At 35.1% G+C, this 17833-nt stretch overlaps 1 protein-coding gene across 3 annotated transcripts in view; it reads right to left on the bottom strand.

Annotated features, from left to right (window-relative positions):
* The window catches only part of LRBA (LPS responsive beige-like anchor protein), a 742045-nt gene that overhangs the window by 492981 nt on the left and 231231 nt on the right, over positions 1 to 17833 (bottom strand). For all 3 annotated transcript variants that reach the window (XM_064383828.1, XM_064383829.1, XM_064383830.1), the window contains exon 35: positions 6676 to 6740. In XM_064383828.1, the coding sequence (XP_064239898.1) occupies positions 6676 to 6740 (65 nt within the window). The remainder of the gene's footprint in view (positions 1 to 6675; positions 6741 to 17833) is intronic.

Genomic DNA, 17833 nt, shown 5'->3' with positions numbered 1-17833 from the left:
CATTATGTCCTTTATGTGGGCTATTTATATATTTGGATACAAGCCTGAGTTACTGCTGTAATAAGCAGACACTGACTGTCCCTAGAGGATGATTAAGTAACGTGCCCAACAGAATGTGAGATAATCTGCCCTTTCTGTGCTTTCCAAGGATGGGGAAAAAAGAAGAATCATAGTGGCACATTTAAAAGTTAAGTTGTTACAATCTGGAGAAGGGCATAATAAAAAAAAAAGTAAAGTTGTAGGAGGCTATGAAAGTTCTCAAAATGTGTTTTTATTAAATTAAACACAATGCTATAATTATAGGTTATTTTAATTATTTACATATTCAGCAAATTGCAAGATTCAAGATGAGAGTTTAAATCTTAAATTTTTTACCAAATATTGTATCGTTTAACTAGGTTTCATAGCCTATTAGTTCCCTGATTTTTACTATCAAAGATTTCAAAAATTAGCCAATAAAACTATGCCTGTTTTTTTAATTTAAAATATAAATGAAATAAAGACAATGAGGAGAAACTAATAGAAACATTAATAAAATTAGAAACAAGAATTAAAGGAGGCCAGGCACAGTGGCTCATGCCTATAATCCCAGCACTTTGGGAGGCTGAATGACTTGAGCCTAGGAGTGCAGGGACTGCCCTGGGCTACATGGCAAAACCTCATCTCTACAGAAAAAAAAAAAATTTAAAATTAGCCAAGTGTGTTGTCCTCAATAGCAGTCCCAGATACTTAGGAGGCTGAGGTGGGAGGATCACTTGAGCTACGGAGGTCAAGGCTGAAGTGAGTTGAGATCGCACCACTGCACTCCAGCCTTGGTAACAGTGTGAGATTCTATCTCCAAAAAAAAAAAAAAAAAAAAAGGGAAAGGAAACTCTAGTAGAGAATTTGCACTGATTTTTCAAAATTCTAGAGAGTAAGAACAAAAAGAATACCACCTAAATACTTAAAATATGCATCATTCTCTCTAACAGACACAAGTCATAAGATAAGAGACCACCAACAAATCATTACAAATTTCACAGAATAATGTCTCAGAGCAGCTGCCTTGATCACAGCTACCTAGAACAATATCAGGAGATTAAATGCTCTAAAAAATATTCGGAAGGATCACAAGCAAGCTGGCGAGAAGAAAGGAGGCAACCTAGCAGCCTGATCTATTTCTGCCAGCAAAATTAACATCAATACTGAGACACTAAATTTTTTTGCAAATAATATCATCAAAACCTCTAAGAATATAAGAATAAAAGGCAAAATATGAACTTGAAGCCCTTTATTTATCCAAGGAAGAAAAACCGTACAAGATTCATTGGTGAATAATTAAGAAAAATGTAAGCAACAGTGTTATGAACTCAAATATATGTTTCAATTCAATTCAGTTTCAATTAAATACATTTGTAAGGCGAAGAAAAAATAACTAAGATAAAGCCAAATCAAATACACAAATAAATCAATTTAGGTCCAATATACATAACAATGTAACCTACACCACATAGAAATTCAGTATAACACTGAACCCTCAGATTTCATTCAAGAGAGTCAAAGGCATGAGTAATAACTATATATTATTTTCTATTGATGTGGTGCTACACCATCACAGAGACTTTAAAAGTTGGCTTTAACATTCTTTAAGTTATTTAAAACTGTTAGTTTAAAGAAAGTTGTGCCTTTCAAGAATAAGAAAACTATTTTAGATCTATTACTTGCATATTTAAAAAGCAAACGGAGGTGGTGATAATGATTCAACATATCATAAAATGCTCATAAACAAAATTATCATTCAGGAATAACAATATTCCTGCTCATAATATGTGAAAATTTAATTTTTTAACTGAAATATTTTATTATATGTATCTTTTTCTCTTAGAAGTCATCAAAGCTTGTAACATTTGATTATGTCCGTGATTATCAATTATTCTAGCTATATAAAATAAATTTGTTTAAAATGGAGTGTTGTTTACATAAAAAATACCAATAACTGAACACAAAATTACCAAAACATGCATTTATAAAATATCTTATTAAGCAAATGTAAGTTAAAGAGACCATCAGCAAATCATTACAAATTCACAGAGTAACATCTCATAGAGCAGCTGCCTAGAATAACATCAGCAGCTTCTACCAAACAACAATTATTTATGTCTGAACTTAGTAATTGATTTGCTAATGATACTCTTCAAGTCTGTTAGACCTTATGCTGTAGTGTCTGTCTATAAAGGTCTTCATGTTATTTACACTAATAAAACATTAATCAAGGGCAAAATTTATAGCAGCTACTCTATAAATGAGGTCAAGGCAGGTCAGACTTACATAATAAGAAGAAAAAAAGGTTAGTCTTTGCAGTAAAAAGAAAAATCATTATTATTATTCTTCCTGCCCCTGGGATTAAGTCTAGTAGTCAAACACTCCAAACTATTTCAAAAACACATATATTCCTATGAAAACTCATTTAACCTCAAGCACTAATTATTTATAAAAGGAAAACCAAATCCACTGATTTAGAAAAATAACCCACTAAAATTTTCCTTTAAAATATATTCTATACTGTATGTAAATAGAGAACGAAAATTTCCAATTTTACCTGCACTATTTCACTAATGAATCTCAGTTTCCATCACTGTTCAAACACTTACTTAAAAGATAAAGGCTGAGTGTTCTCTATAGGCTAAGAACTGAAGTAAAGAAGACAGTTGCTAACTATGGGAAGCTAAAAAATCTACACAGAATAAGAAAAGCAAATGTAAGAAATCAGAGAGCAGGTACTGTGAAAATGGTAACAGATGATATAGAAATAAGTAAATTATTGAAACAATTGTTTCACCAAATTTTCAGCAATAGCAATAGCCAGAGTATTAGCATTTGTGCCAGTACCTCCAAGTCTCAGTTCCCAGAGTTACACAGGTCCAGGAGACACCTGTATATGCAGTAAAGTGTGTTACAAGAGAGGAACTCTGAGCTTAGGGCACTTCAGTCTTTTATGATGGCCAGTAGGTCTGTTGGTCTTTGGCTCAGAGAGAGACATTATCATTATTATACTAGACAGTAAACAATACTGCTTTGTTCCAAATAGAGACACTATTTATATATTCCAAAGCTGTCTGCTATATAAAGATCTTTGAATGATAATGCAAAACAAAAGCATTTGGTATCTCTACTTACAAGGGCAAAAATTTTAAGAGTAATGCCTGGCTTTGTCTCAAGACCCACATCCAAGCCATTAGGATATTCCATCAGGTCTTATCTTCAAAATAAGTCCGTAATCCTACCATTTCTTACCTCCTCTACTGCTAGCAACCTTGTCCCAGTCACTATCATGTTTAACCACAATTATACAATAGCCCCCAATTGATCTCTTTGTCTTTATTTACTTTTTTTTTTTTTTGAGACAAGGTCTCACTCTACTGCCAATGATGGAGTGAAGTGGCATGAACACGGTTCACTGCAGCCTTGACCTCCCCAGCTCGAGTGATCCTCCTGCCTCTGCTCCCATGTAGCTGGGACCACAGGTGCATGCCACCACACCCAACTAATTCTTTTTATTTTCTATAGAGACAGGGTCTCACTATGTTGCCCAGGCTGGTGTCAAATCCTTGGGCTCAAATGATCCTCCCCTCAGCCTCTCAAAGTGCTGGAATTAAAAACACAACCTACCACATCTGGCTGATCTCTTCACTTCTATCCTTAACTTCCCACATGCATCAGTCATAGTAATTTTTTCCTCCAGACAGGATCTTGCTCTATCTCCCAGGCTACATAGTAGTAGCACAACCACAGGTCCTTGCAGCCTCGTCCTCCTAGACTCAAGCGATCCTCCCACCTCACAGCTTTCTGAGTAGTTGTTTGCATTTTTTGTAGACAGGGTTTCACCATGTTGCCAGGCTGGTTTTGAACTCCTGGGCTCAAGCAAGTCATCCACTTCAGCTTCCTAAAGTGCTAGAATTACAGGTGTGAGCTACTGCACCTGTTCAAGAGCAATCTTTTTAATCTGTAAGGGAGATGCCTTCCTCTTCTCAAAATCATGCAATGGCTGTCATCTCCCACAAAATAAATTACAAAGCCTCTACACAAAATCTTGCCCTATGTTATCTCTCCAACCTTACTTCCTATTTCATTCTACTTTAATCACTCTTTTCTTTCTATATTGGCCTCATTCCTCAAATACACCAGGGAAACTCACACTTGTACACTGGCTATTCCTGAGGCTTGGAATGCTTTTATATACATGCCCCTATAACTGACTCCTGTGTGCTTCAAGTGCTTGCTCCACTGTTACTTTCTCAATGAGCCCTAATCCTATCACTCTATTTAAACTGCAAACCATACCAACCTTTTCCCCTTACTTCAAAAATTTCATTCCCCTCACCTGCTCCACATTTTCTTTTCCCATAGTACTGAACAATATTATATATTATTCACATATTATATAACCTACTTATTTTATTGTTCATAATCAGTCAATGCCTATTTGAATATACAACCCACAAAAAAAGAATCTTTATCTATTTTATTTATTGCTGTATCCTCAGTACCCAGAACAATTCCTGGGACATAGTCAGTATATAATAAATAGATGAGGAATTGAAGCTCAAAAAGTAAAAGTACTTGCCAAGTATCAAAGCTGAAATCTGAACCTAGGGCTATCTTCAAAGCCAATGCTCTTAATCATAAGTCTATGTTGCCTCACCTATTAAATGTAACAGTAACATACATAAGAGTAGTTATACTTAGCAGAGTCTACAATAACCAAAATCACCTCATATAAATTTTTCTTTAAAACAAAGCCCAGAAATTATACTTCAATAAACCCTAAAAATTATAGAAAATCTGTTTATGGGTATTTTGCATTAAGTAGAATATTTGTGTATTTAATCAACAGCTCTAGCCACCTCTTTTTCTATATATAAACTTCAATATCATATATTGAATGATATATATATATATATATCTCATGAATCATATCTATATATAAACTCCAAAACCAATACCTCAGTGTTGAAATCAGCCAAAAGCTATTTTTCAATAAATAAACACTTTGAAATGTTTACTGAAAGGAAGAGTAAAGAATTAGTCATTAATTCATTCACTGCCCTAACGAATTAGTTCTTATGGCTATAAATCTGTATCAGTTTTTATTGATCACCTACTACTTGCCACACTCTACATGAAAACTTAGCTCTATGTTTCATACAGATCATTGTAGTAACCTTGCAATTGTTCTTCATTTTCAATCAGGTCTTCCCTTCTTTAACCTATCCTAAAAACTTCTGCCAGTTATCTTTCCAAGCCCCAAATATCATAATGACTCTCTTTTGTTTAAAATTTTCCAAGGGTTCCCACTCCCTTGAAAGATCTAGATGCCCAATCCCAACAACACCTCTCCAACACACACACACACACACACACACACACACACCCCCTCCCTATATACCTTCCCACATTACAATGCCTTCTAATATTCTGTTCCCTTTGGAATGATTTTCATACAAACACCCTCCAATTTTTCCATAACCTCCAAATTACTAATGTTTATATGAAATCATACTGACCCTTGAAATGCATCTCAAGAGTCATGTTTCCTGGTTAAGTTTTATCTGATTCTTCCATACTCAGTTGAGGACTCTCTCTTTTTCTTAGTACTCCATAATACCTTAGTACACCCCTTAGTGCTTTCTTAGCACCCCGTACTTACATATTTCTATCACAGAATTTAACATTAAGTATTATAATTGCAGGTTACTGGTCTGTGAGCACCTGTAATTATTTCTGAGGGAAAGGATTTTAGTAGTATTTAAGATCAAATAAAGTTACAAATACTCTTTTCTCCCTTTTCTAGAATATTTATGAGAGATAGAGAGCAAGCCTGGATTCCTAGATGCAAGTTCACATAGTTACCAAAGGATCGATAGGGTCAATCTTCCAACAACATTACCCAAATCACTAAACGAACATTGCTGAAACAATAAGTTTGTTCAGAATACTGTCTGCAAGGGGAGTCAGTGACAGCTTTTTATCTATACTCCAGGTCTTCAGTTCCGTTAATGCAGAATCAGCTACTACAAATCAGACGAAAAGTGGTCCACTAATCATTTCCTCAATTTCTTTGTACCTTTTAATTCTTTCACTCTTTTACATTTGTTTTCTCCCTTTTATCTCTCTTTTCACCTCTGCGCTTTCTTCCCTTCTCTTACCCACCACTAAATTTTCTTTCCTTGAATTCTTCTGTTTCTGCTCTTTAAATGAAAAACATACCTACCTATTTCCTCTATCACCCTTCTTACCACATCACATTGTAAAACTTGTTCCCCCTCCTCTTATGGTCAGCCTGTGATATAAAAAAAATAATATAGACATCTAATTCTAATTAATGGTTCTATACACATAAAAGAACTTTATAGGGAGTCCAAATAAGTATGGCTTTTCCTTATACCTGCAAATAGATTTATCAGTTTACTTTTCCCAAACTTATTAAAAAATAAAAATCAGAACTGTATCAGTAAGCATGTATCTAAAAAAAAATTACAGAATGATTAAATATTAACATATACATAACTGATATATCAGCGCTCCACTACATTACTGACTGAACAAACAGTAAATACAGAGACCAAAAAATATCAGTGCCTAAGGAAAAAACACAAAATTTTAAAGAAAAATACAAAATGGATTAAAATAAATTACCTTCCTTCATTGACAAGTTCGATGAAAGCAAGGCCTGCATTCTTCTGAATAGAATTTTGCCACTCCTAAAATAAAAAAACAAAAATAGCTGAAGAAATGTCACTGAGTAGGTTACTTCTTTTAAAACAACAATAATGAAAAATATCACCCATGTCAATTTCATACCTTAACTCTTATAAGTTCTGTTAAGCCATATTAATAGGTGATACTGAATAGTATACTGATACTAAGCAAGTTAGCAACAATATGATTCTGTGTAAATTAAATGAGCCTATCTATATTTATCTTGCCCTTTCGTTCTATAACAGTATATACTAATGTAACTGAAATAGTTGGAAAGTTGGGAAAGAAGGTGACAAAGAAAACCAAGAACAAATAGATGTTTTGATTTTGGCTTTTTGTTTTTCAATTTTTTTTAAGGTGTATCATCCAAAATGAAGAGAGAATTAAGTAGTTCAATAACCCTAAGAAAGCAGCATAGTTTACCATAAAAATTGATGACCAGCAATTGAAAATGAGATTAGAAAGATCAGTGAATTGGACTAAACCAGTTTTGAGTTAGAAAACTATAATTCATTGTCCCATGAATTAGTAATATCTAGTATAAATCTATTAAATATATTCTTGATCCATTTGAAATTTATCCATTAAACTCTATCCACTAGAAAGCTATCTATTAAAAAACCCAGGAATCAAGAGGATGTACAAATGAATACTTTAATCCTTATAACTATATATATAAGCATTAATACAACAAGCATTAATACAATAAGGAAAGGCCTACATGAATTAAAATATATCTAGATTTGAAAAATACTAGTGAATGCACTTAAGTGTGTATGGTAAACACATACACACACACACACATATAAATATAAACACAGAGATTTGTTTTTAAAGAACTGAAAACACATACATAATATTTATATTTCTTAACATTTAAAGCCAGATTCATATTTTCTGAGTGTAATAACTCTAAGATTTTCAAATTCCATGCAATTTCACCCTAATGACTATTCTGTTCCACTCCAAATTCTTTTCCTTTTTAGTCTCATCCTTTCTCTTCTATTTTATCTTTCCTATGTCCGCTTTTGTACTACCTTCTTTTGTGTTTTGAAAAAAAACAAGGTGGTTCTTGAGACTTAAACAATCACATGTCATGATTTTGGCAAAGGATTACATTTTATGAATAGTGTTAGTATATCGTACAAACAGAACATATACAGTAGAATAAAAATTAAATAGAAAATCAGTAAGACATTGGAGGACAGTCATTGGCTAGAACCAGCAGAGAAGAAAAAGTAATGTATTTTTGAGGAATGAACAAGAAACAAAGTCATAAAATCCATGTTCTCATTCTGATACTAACAGAATGTATCCTTAGGCAGATCACGCTACAACTGCAGGTCTTACACATTCCCTTTTAAAAGTTTATTCTAGGTATAACAATTTATTATTCTAAAATTTACTAACATTTAGAAATTCATGACATCATTATACAATAAATTATCTCTCAAAATTCATACTGAATTCATATTTTACTGAAACTATAAAATAGAGATACTAATTTTTTTCCAATGAGGTAAACCAAACCAATAAAAAACAGAAATATGAATTTAATTTAAAACCATTTTCTTTCCATCAAAATGAAATGAAACCAGGTAGTCCAAAGGGAAGCAAGCAAATTCCACAAAAGATTATATTCCTGAGAGAAGGGCATGTGCCATACCTTCCTCTCTTTTCAAAAGGTAGGAGAATGATGAAAATAAACAGAAATCTCAAAATGTTTTTTTAATTTTGGTACAGAGGGTCCCACATCTCACCTCCCAAGCACAGGACAGAGAGATAATAAGACTCAAAGAGTTACCCTAAACCTAGTAATGCACAAGAACAGTAGAACAGAGACAAATTTCAAGATAGATGATGCCCTAAAAAGTTTCAAAAAATTATCGCAGAAGGATGCAGAAGCAGCTTAGAATTTAAGAAGATGAAGAGAACATAACTGTGACCTTTGTGAATGGACAGCAAGTGATCAGCAAGAATTGTGATACCTCAAGAGATGCCACAGCCAAACAACACAAGCATATGTTCACTCCTCAGCTCTTATACCTAACATAACATTCTTGGCAACCCAACTAGAAATTTAAAATAATACAAGACTAGAAAGGAAAGTAAGACCTCAAGTTAAGTGAATTTTCATTTAAATCATTTAATTTACAGAAAACTTCAAAACAGAAACTTAAAGGAAAAAATGAAGAAAACTGCTTTTCTTACTAGAAAAAAAGAAGTAATTACAGAGGAACTAAAATTCTACATATAAATCTTTAGATTAGTCATTTCACTTTTTAAAGTATCCACTGTCAGGAAAAAGGCAGGAATGTCCCCTCTCACCACTATCTTTCAACATCATACTGGAAGTCCTGGCTAATTCAGTTAAGACAAGAAAAGGATAAAAATTGAAAAAGAAAAAGTAAAACTGTCTTTGCTGATGACATGATGATCTACATAGACAATCTTAAATAATCTACAAAAAAAATCCGGGAATAAGCAATAAATAGCAAGGTTGCAAGATACAAGGTTAATATACAAAGTCAACAACTTTCCTATGTATCTGTAATAACAAGTCACAAACTGGGATAAAATTATTTGTAAAAGACATCAGATAAAGAACTGTTGTGTATAATACACAAAGAATTCTTAAAATTCAACAAAGACAAACAATCACATTAACCAAAGGGACAAAGACTTTGACATCTCACCAGAGAAGATATACAAATGGCAAATAAGCAAAGATTCTCCACATATCACTGGGGAAAGGCAAATTCAAACTAGATACCACTAGACACCTATTAGAATGGCCAAAATCCAGTACACTGACATCACCTAATGCAAGGAGGTGGCACAAGAATAAATGAAACCTCCTTCATTGCTGGTGGAAATCCAAAATGATACAGCCTCATTGGAAGATAGTTTGGTGGTTCCCAACAAAACTAAACCTCCTCTTACCATAAGATCCAGTAATTTCACTCTTTGGTATTTACCAAAGGGAGTTGAAAACTTATAACCACTTAGAAATTTGTACATGGAGATTTATAGCAGCTTTATTCAGATGCCAAAATTAGAAGCTTCCAAAATGTCCTTCAGAAGGTGAATGGATAAACTGTGGTACAATCAGACAATGGAATATTATTCAGTTCTTAAAAAAAAAAAAGAGCTATCAAGCCATGAAAAGACATGGAGAAAATGTAAAAGTATATTACTAACAGAAAGAAACTAATATGAAAAGGTTACATATTGTATGACTCCTACCATATAACACTTTGCAAAAGGCAAAACTATGGAGAAAGTTAAAAAGAGGAGTGTTTTAGGGTTAGTGAGAATGGAGGGAGGAAGTAAAGGCACCCAAAGGATTTTTCGGTCAGTAAAACTACTCTGTATGAAACTATAATGATGAAGACACACTATTATACATTTGTCTAAGCCCACAGAACACACAACACCAGAGTGAACCCTAATGTAAACTATGGACTTTGGGTGATGATGTGCCAGTGTAGGTTCATTGATTATAACACACACACCAGTCTGGTGGAGAATGTTGACGAGAGAAGGCTATGCATGTGTAGGGGAAAGGGGAATATAGGAAATTTCTACCTTTTGCTCAATTTTGCTGTGAACCCAAAACTGCTCTAAAAAGTAATGTCTTTTAAAAATTAATAATAAAAAAGTATTTATTAGTACTATTTTTCTCAAATCCATTTGGTCTGATCTGAAACTGCAATGGGAAGGGATTTTTATTACATAATCCAGACAAAACTCAAAATTCCACATGGATGAAATAGGTAACAGCAGAAAGATCACATATTAAATATACAGGTCAAAGGTAAACATTATTTAGACTTTATTTTCATTATATACAGAAACTTTTACTTACATTGTCAAATCAGAAATTGCGCCATTTAGATTTCACGAAGATTTTAAGTAGCATTATTGAGGTTAGATAGAAAACTAGTTCAAGTTAGTATAACTATCAAAACTTAACCACACTAAATATTTATAATCTAAACTTATCTTGGTATATCACATGAAATATTTCTTTTCAATTAAAAACAAATTAGACATGAAGGTACATATGTAATTGAAGAAGTTCTGTGTTTTATAGAGGCTCAGAAACTCAAATTTGTTACCAGTAATACATTATGCTTCTGGTGTTCTCAAGGATCATCTATAAACTCGTATCTGCTAACCTTTAGCAATTATTACATAATAACGTGAAATAAAATGTTTTCATTAATTTTTAAAAACTGGCTAAAATGAGGAATAAAACGAAAATTAAAATCTTACATTTTTGGTTATTGTTAAAAATTATCACAAACTTCAAAGATACCATTACATTTTCATTTCTCTATAATATAGTACTAATTACTATTACCATTTAATAAAATACCAAATACCAAATACCAGATACACAAATGCATAAAAAGAATAACCTATATAAAAAGAATCTGAAGCCAATGAGAATATTTTTTCAATTTTTTTTATAATCCAGGTATTAGTCAACGCCAACAAATTTTCTCCATAATAAAACATTCTTTATAGTAATTCATAGAAATCACCAAAACTAAAAAAAAAAAAAAAAAAATTCATGAACTATGCTATCCTAAAACATTTTTCTCTACTTCAGAAACAATTATCAAGGAAGGTGTTAGTCTAAACAATTTCATAAACCACAGCTCAATATAACCTTTAGCGAGTTGTAATAGTTAAAAGAAAAGCTTAATGGTCATCGTCTTTCATGATCGTTTCAATATTTCATCACAGTATTTACAATTATATAGTGATGCAAAATGCACAGTATGTTTAAAAGTCTTGGTTATCCTTTTCCCAGAGGTACTGATGAAAAACACGTTAAAAGCCTCAAATCCAACCACTAATGCAACTGAGTAATTTCAAAACACATTTCAGCACTTTGGAGAGGAAGAACTCAAAACAATACAAGAGAGTCAATAATTTCATACCCGTTCCTAAGCTGTATTTAATTGACTATCACTTCCTAAGGCCGTAATTGTTGACTAGTCAATTTTTACTAAAATCTACTCTTAGCTTACTGATGCTTTTAAGTCATATAACAAAAACAATGAAGATACTACGTATTGCTGAACTCTACTACATAGATCTCCACCAAATTTCAAAACTGTATTCTTGGTGGTAAAAGTTAGGGGGACAAAAGATTTCATCAACCTAACATTGTCTATTCCTCCCTATATTTCTCTAAATATAGAGAAAAAGATACCAATTAATGTGCTATATATTCATGTAAATTATTTTAATAAAATTCTAATTTCTTTAGACATAAACTTGACAGTTCTCCATAAATTCAATAATCTTCTAGAACGTATTTTAGTGACTAATACACTACATAAATTTATCTCACTTTTACAAGTAATTCCCAAACATTAGCATGCTCTAAAGCAGATAAAATCAGGCCACAGACTAAAAAGATTACATATAACCTACTCTGCTATCATTTTATTTTGTCAAGCCATTAATACTGAATAACATTAAATGTGGTAGCAATTTATTCTGGTGGGCAGATCATCTTTAACATAACTTTTAGAATTAAAAACCTTTTTTTTTGGCCAGGCACAGTGGCTCACGCCTTTAATCCCAGCACTTTTGAGAGGCTGAGGTGGGCGGATCACGAGGTCAGGAGTTTGAGACCAGTCTGACCAACATGGTGAAACCCCGTCTCTACTAAAAATACAAAACTTAGCCGGGTGTGGTGGTGCATACCTATAATCACAGCCACTCAGCAGGCTGAGGTAGGAGAATCGCTTGAACCCTGAGGCGGAGGTTGCAGTGAGCCAAGATCTTGCTACACACTCCAGCCTGGGCAACAGAGCGAGACTCCATCTCAAAAAAAAAAAATTTGAGAGGTAGATAATGAGTGACTTCAGGTTAAACATAGTAAATCTGAGAATAAAGAGGAGGCAACAGTACATGAGATACATCAAGAAATTTATTTTACAATCTGGAAATACATGAGTTAGTAGTAATAAATGGGCTTAGAGGACCAAAGAAAACAAACATCTACACAACAAAGTAAAGGAATCAATGTGAGGAAGGAAATCGATGCTTGCTGCAAAACTCCAAAAAAGCCAGGAATTGAAGGCACTGAGTACATATGAAGGTGGCTGAGGGAAAGGGCTGCAAGTTGGCATAAAAAGAACGTTAGAATCCCACATCTTCTCCCTATGCTGTGTAGCCATCCTACCATGGTAAACACTGGAAGTTTATTTTCCAGAAAAGTTATCATAATTAAGGAAATTATAAAAACCTACAATGAAAAAAACAAGATAAATTGAAAGTATACATACTGGACTATGACACTCTGAATGGTATTTGAGAACTTTTCTGAGAAAATTGAGAAGCTAAGCTAAAATGTAACGTTCCACAAATAACAAAGGGAACTCTTGTATTATCAGTGGACAACTCATACCTAGACATACAGATTTTCTCCTTTTTATGCTCAGGAATGAGCAAATTGCCAAAGTTGAGGAAACCCTCTTCTGTGATGTCAGACACCAAAGCTAACAAGCAGGGGAGAAAAAAAGACTCATAGAAAACAGACAATATTGTTAAGAGGGTGAGAAAAAAAGATTAAAGGACAATAAAGTATCATAAGAAAAGATTTTTTAATTTCGTCCAAAATTATCAAGATAGAGCTTTTGTTTTATCAAGTGCTATCGCTATGCCCCTGTATTAATCAGGATTCTTCAGAGAAACAGAACAATTGGCGGGGGGAGGGAGGGAGGGCGGGAGAGAGAGAATATGAATGTGTTAAAAGAGGTTTATTATAAGGAATTGACTCACACAATTACATTGGCTAACGAGTGCCAAAATCTACAGGATGAGTCAGCAAGACCAATAGAGCAGTCTAAAGGCCAGCAGCCTCTAGACCCAGGAAGAGACAAATTTGAGTCCAAAAGTGAGAAAAAGCCAAAGTCATAGTTAGAAGGCACTTAGGTAGAAGAAATTCTCTCTACTTGGGGAAGAGTCAGCCTTTTTGTTTTATTCAGGCATTCAGCTGATTGGATAATGCCCAATGCTAACAGGGAGGGCAATCTTTTCTACTCAGTCTACCAATTTAAACATTAATCTCATCCAGAAAAGACTCTCACAGATACACCCAAAATAACATTTGACCAAATATCTAAACAGCCTATGACCCAACTGACACAAAGTCCACCCCTTGTCAACATGGCACTCATATATACCTCCTTAAACCATATTTCATCACCAAATGAAGATTAATAACAAGGTCATAATTCTACCTAACATGATACAACTATTCTGCATACAATCAAAACCATTCTAAATCTGTGATGGTCAGTTTTATATGTCAACTTGACTGGACTAACAAATGCCCAGGGAACTGATAAAACACGATTTCTGGTTATGTCTGTGAGGTTGTTCCATAACAGATCAGGATATGAGGTGGTAAAGAAGATCTACCTTCACCGGTGTGAGTGGGCATCAATCACCCAATTTGTTGAGGGCCCAAATTGAAAGAAAAGGCAGAGGAAGTGGGAATTCATTGGTTTCTGTTGGGAAAGACATCCATTTCACTTGCCCTCACATTAGCACTCCAGGTTCTCAGGACTTCAGACTCAGACTGGGACTTACACCATTGGTTTTCCTGGTCCTTTAAGTTTTAGACAACACATCATGGGAACTCTCAGCCTCCATAATTGCACGAGCCAATCCATCATAATAAATCTCTTTGTCTCTATCTATATATATCCTATTGGTTCTATTTCTCTGAAGAACCCTGACTAATATAAACCCATTCCCCATCTTAAGTGATATTTGCACTTCCCCAATATCCCATAATTTACATATTTACATACTATAATATACAGTTAACAATACTTAAATACTATGATATTGATACTATAAACTCCTAATACATCCTAAGTTGCATGGTAAAGGATTAAAAGAGGAAAGAAAACAAAGATTATATAGTTATACATAGACACACACACACACACACACACACACACACACACACAAAATAAGAAGGAAATAACAATTACATTCCTTGTTTTGTAAATTGTCATGTGATCATAATTGGTATCTACAACTACCTTTTTTCACTGCCTATTCTGTATTCCCTTTGTCTTCAGCAAGCACCTCAGCTGGTCCTGGTACTGTAACTAACAGGGTGACCCAAAGCTTCATTCCTGAAGGGTCTGGGCTGCTTTAGTAGTCCTACCTGGATGGGATTACCACAGTGTTCCTCACCTTTATCACATGGCATGGTAATATTAAGATATGCATTGAGGAATTGCTTCTAATTCAGACATACTCTTCCTTACTTTCATTGTGGTATAGTTCAATTTTCCCACAGTAGTCAGGATCAATCACTATTCTTAGCATGGTAACTCTCTTTTTGCCTGAAGATTCAGAGGCATGAGGAGCCCAAAGTATCTGGGAAGTAATCTTAACTTCCAGTTCAATGGAATCATCGTTGTACCACCTGGCAGAAGCATTTTTCCCTTTGGAATTAAGACCCCTAGGCTAACAGAGTGTAAGATCAAAGGAACAGAAAGCAAAAATTTTGCTATTGGGTCACTAGAGGTAATAACAAGTGGTATCACTCCCATTTCTACCTGTTGATTCCTGGACCAACGAATCCTAACTATGGGGAGAAACAGCACCATATACTGGATGCTGATTCAGTACACATATAGCCTTCCAGAAAACCTTGTCCCAGCCATATAAGGTATTGCCACCTACATTCAGTTCTATCAAGCCAGCTGCTTCAGAATGGTGGGCAACATAGCAAGGCCAGTGAATTTCATGAGCGTTCATTTACTGTGAAATAGATTTCTTAATCAGAAGCAATGCTAAGCAATACAATGAAGGTTGATAAAGCATTCTGTTGATAAAGAATCTACAGATAGTAGTTTGGGCAGAAATACTGCACGAGGGAAGATAAATCTGTAACCAGAGTGAGTGTCTATTCTAATAAGAACAAAATGCTGCCCCTTCTATGATGGAAGGGGTCAAATGTAATCAACTTGCTACCAGGTAACTGGTTTATCATCCTAGGGAAGAGTACCTTATCAGGGACTCACCGTTGGCTTCTACTGCCAACAGATTTGGCACTTAGCAGTGGCAACAGCCAGGTTTGGCTTCCTGAGTGGAAGCCCAGGTTGCTGAGCCCTTAGATAACCTCCATCCCTGCCACCATGGCCACACTGTTCATAAGCTCACTGGGCACTGATGGGCGGCTGGGAAAAGAGGCTGACTGGTATCCATAGAACAGGTCTTCCCAGCCACTTGATTATTAAAATTATCCTCTGTTGAAGTCACCCCTCAGTGAGCATTCACATAGGACACAAATACACAGTACTCACATTTTTCTCCCATTCATAGACACATACCTCTTCCCCAAATTTTTTTGTCAACAATTTTCTACTCATGTCCCTTCCAAGTCTCTGACCATTCAGACAAACCAATGGTCACACCCCATGAATTAATAAATAATCACATTTATCCTTCAAAAAAAAGTAAACAATCAGTTGCACTGCTCAAAGTTCTGCCCACTGAGAAGATTTCCCTTCACTACAGTCCTTCAGGGATGTCCCAGAAAGAGGCTATAGTGATGCAGCTGTTCACTTTCAGGTGGTGCCTGCATATTGTCAGGATAATCTATACACCAGGCCCAAGTCTTCCCCTCTGGCAATTGATCACAGGACTCACCATAAAGCCATCGGTACAGGCTGGCAAACAGAAGGCAGTGTAGCAGAACTGAGGACCATTGGATATTTGGGCCACTTCATGCAACTTACTTATGTTTTCAAGCATTGCTTGGGTCCAATCACATATATGTATCACTTCGATTTGATGACAGAGTGCTTCTGTGCATGCGCAACTTGATGACTTAGTGGGACAGATAACATTCAGTTCATAATAAGCAGCTCAGTCACATGTTAACTTGGTGGCCCAAGGTTAAGTGTTCAATCTCTATGAAAACCTAGTGACAGGTCAAGAGTTGTTTCTCAAAAGGAGAATATTTGTCTGGGAAGGATGGCAGGGCCTTGCTCCAAAATCCTATGGGTTTGCATTGCAATTTACCTAAAGGGGCCTGCTAAAGGCTCCAAACAGCATCCCCATCTGTCACTGACACTTCAAGCACCGTTAGATCTCTTGGAGCCTATGGTTTACACAGCAGCCTGGACCTGTTACAGAGCCTTCTCTTGTTCTGAGCTCTAATCAGAACTATAAGCTTTGTAGGTAATTTGGAAAAGGGGACAGAGTAACATAGTCAAATGAGGAATATGTTGCTTCTAAAATCCAAAGAGTCTACAGCCATACAACCCTGAAAATGCCCAATCACATCTAAAATCCATAAACAGCCACTAGCATGTACCTTTTTGGTTGCTGGAGGGGCCAGATACAATATATTCTTTACCTAAGAAGGGCTATCTCGACAAGTCCCACAACACTGGGACCCTAGAAATTTTACTGAGGTGGATTTAATTTCCAACTTCTGACACACAAATGTCATACCAAAAAAACTGCTAGTTACTACTTCTTGCTCACTAAATGGAACCAGCATAATGTCATCAATGGACCAGGGTGATTTATTTGTGGAAGTGATGACAGAGATCCATGCAAACTAAATTATGACATATAGCTAGAAAGCCAGATACTCCTGAAATAGGGCAGTTAAGAGACACTGCTGCCTTGCTAGCTGAAAGAAAACTTTCAGCTAGCAAGGTGGTCCTTATTGACCGGTATAGAGGGGAAAAAGGCATATGTCAAATCTATTGGGTGCCAGGGAATGTGTTAATATGCTCAAGCATTGAAACCACATCTGGTACAGAAGCAGTACTTGGAGTTACCACCTGGTTATGCTTATAATAATCCACTGTCATTCTAAAGATTCATGTGTCTTCTGCACAGGCCAAATAGGCAAGTGAGATGAATACATGCTGGAAATCACCATACCTGTGTCAAATCCTTGATGGAGGAAAATCCTTCCAGAAATACACTATTGCTTTTGGCTTACAGTTTTCTACAGTAGAGGCAGTTCCAGTAGCTTCCACCTGGGGCCTTTCCAATCATAATAACCCTCACTCCACAGGTCAGG

Source organism: Aotus nancymaae, unplaced genomic scaffold (genome assembly GCF_030222135.1).
Source record: "Aotus nancymaae isolate 86718 unplaced genomic scaffold, 86718_ANA_hifiasm-v0.15.2.pri h1tg000033l, whole genome shotgun sequence".
NCBI classification, from domain to species: Eukaryota; Metazoa; Chordata; class Mammalia; order Primates; family Aotidae; genus Aotus; species Aotus nancymaae.
Note: the sequence above shows the minus strand (reverse complement) of the source record. Positions and strands in the feature narration are given on the sequence as shown.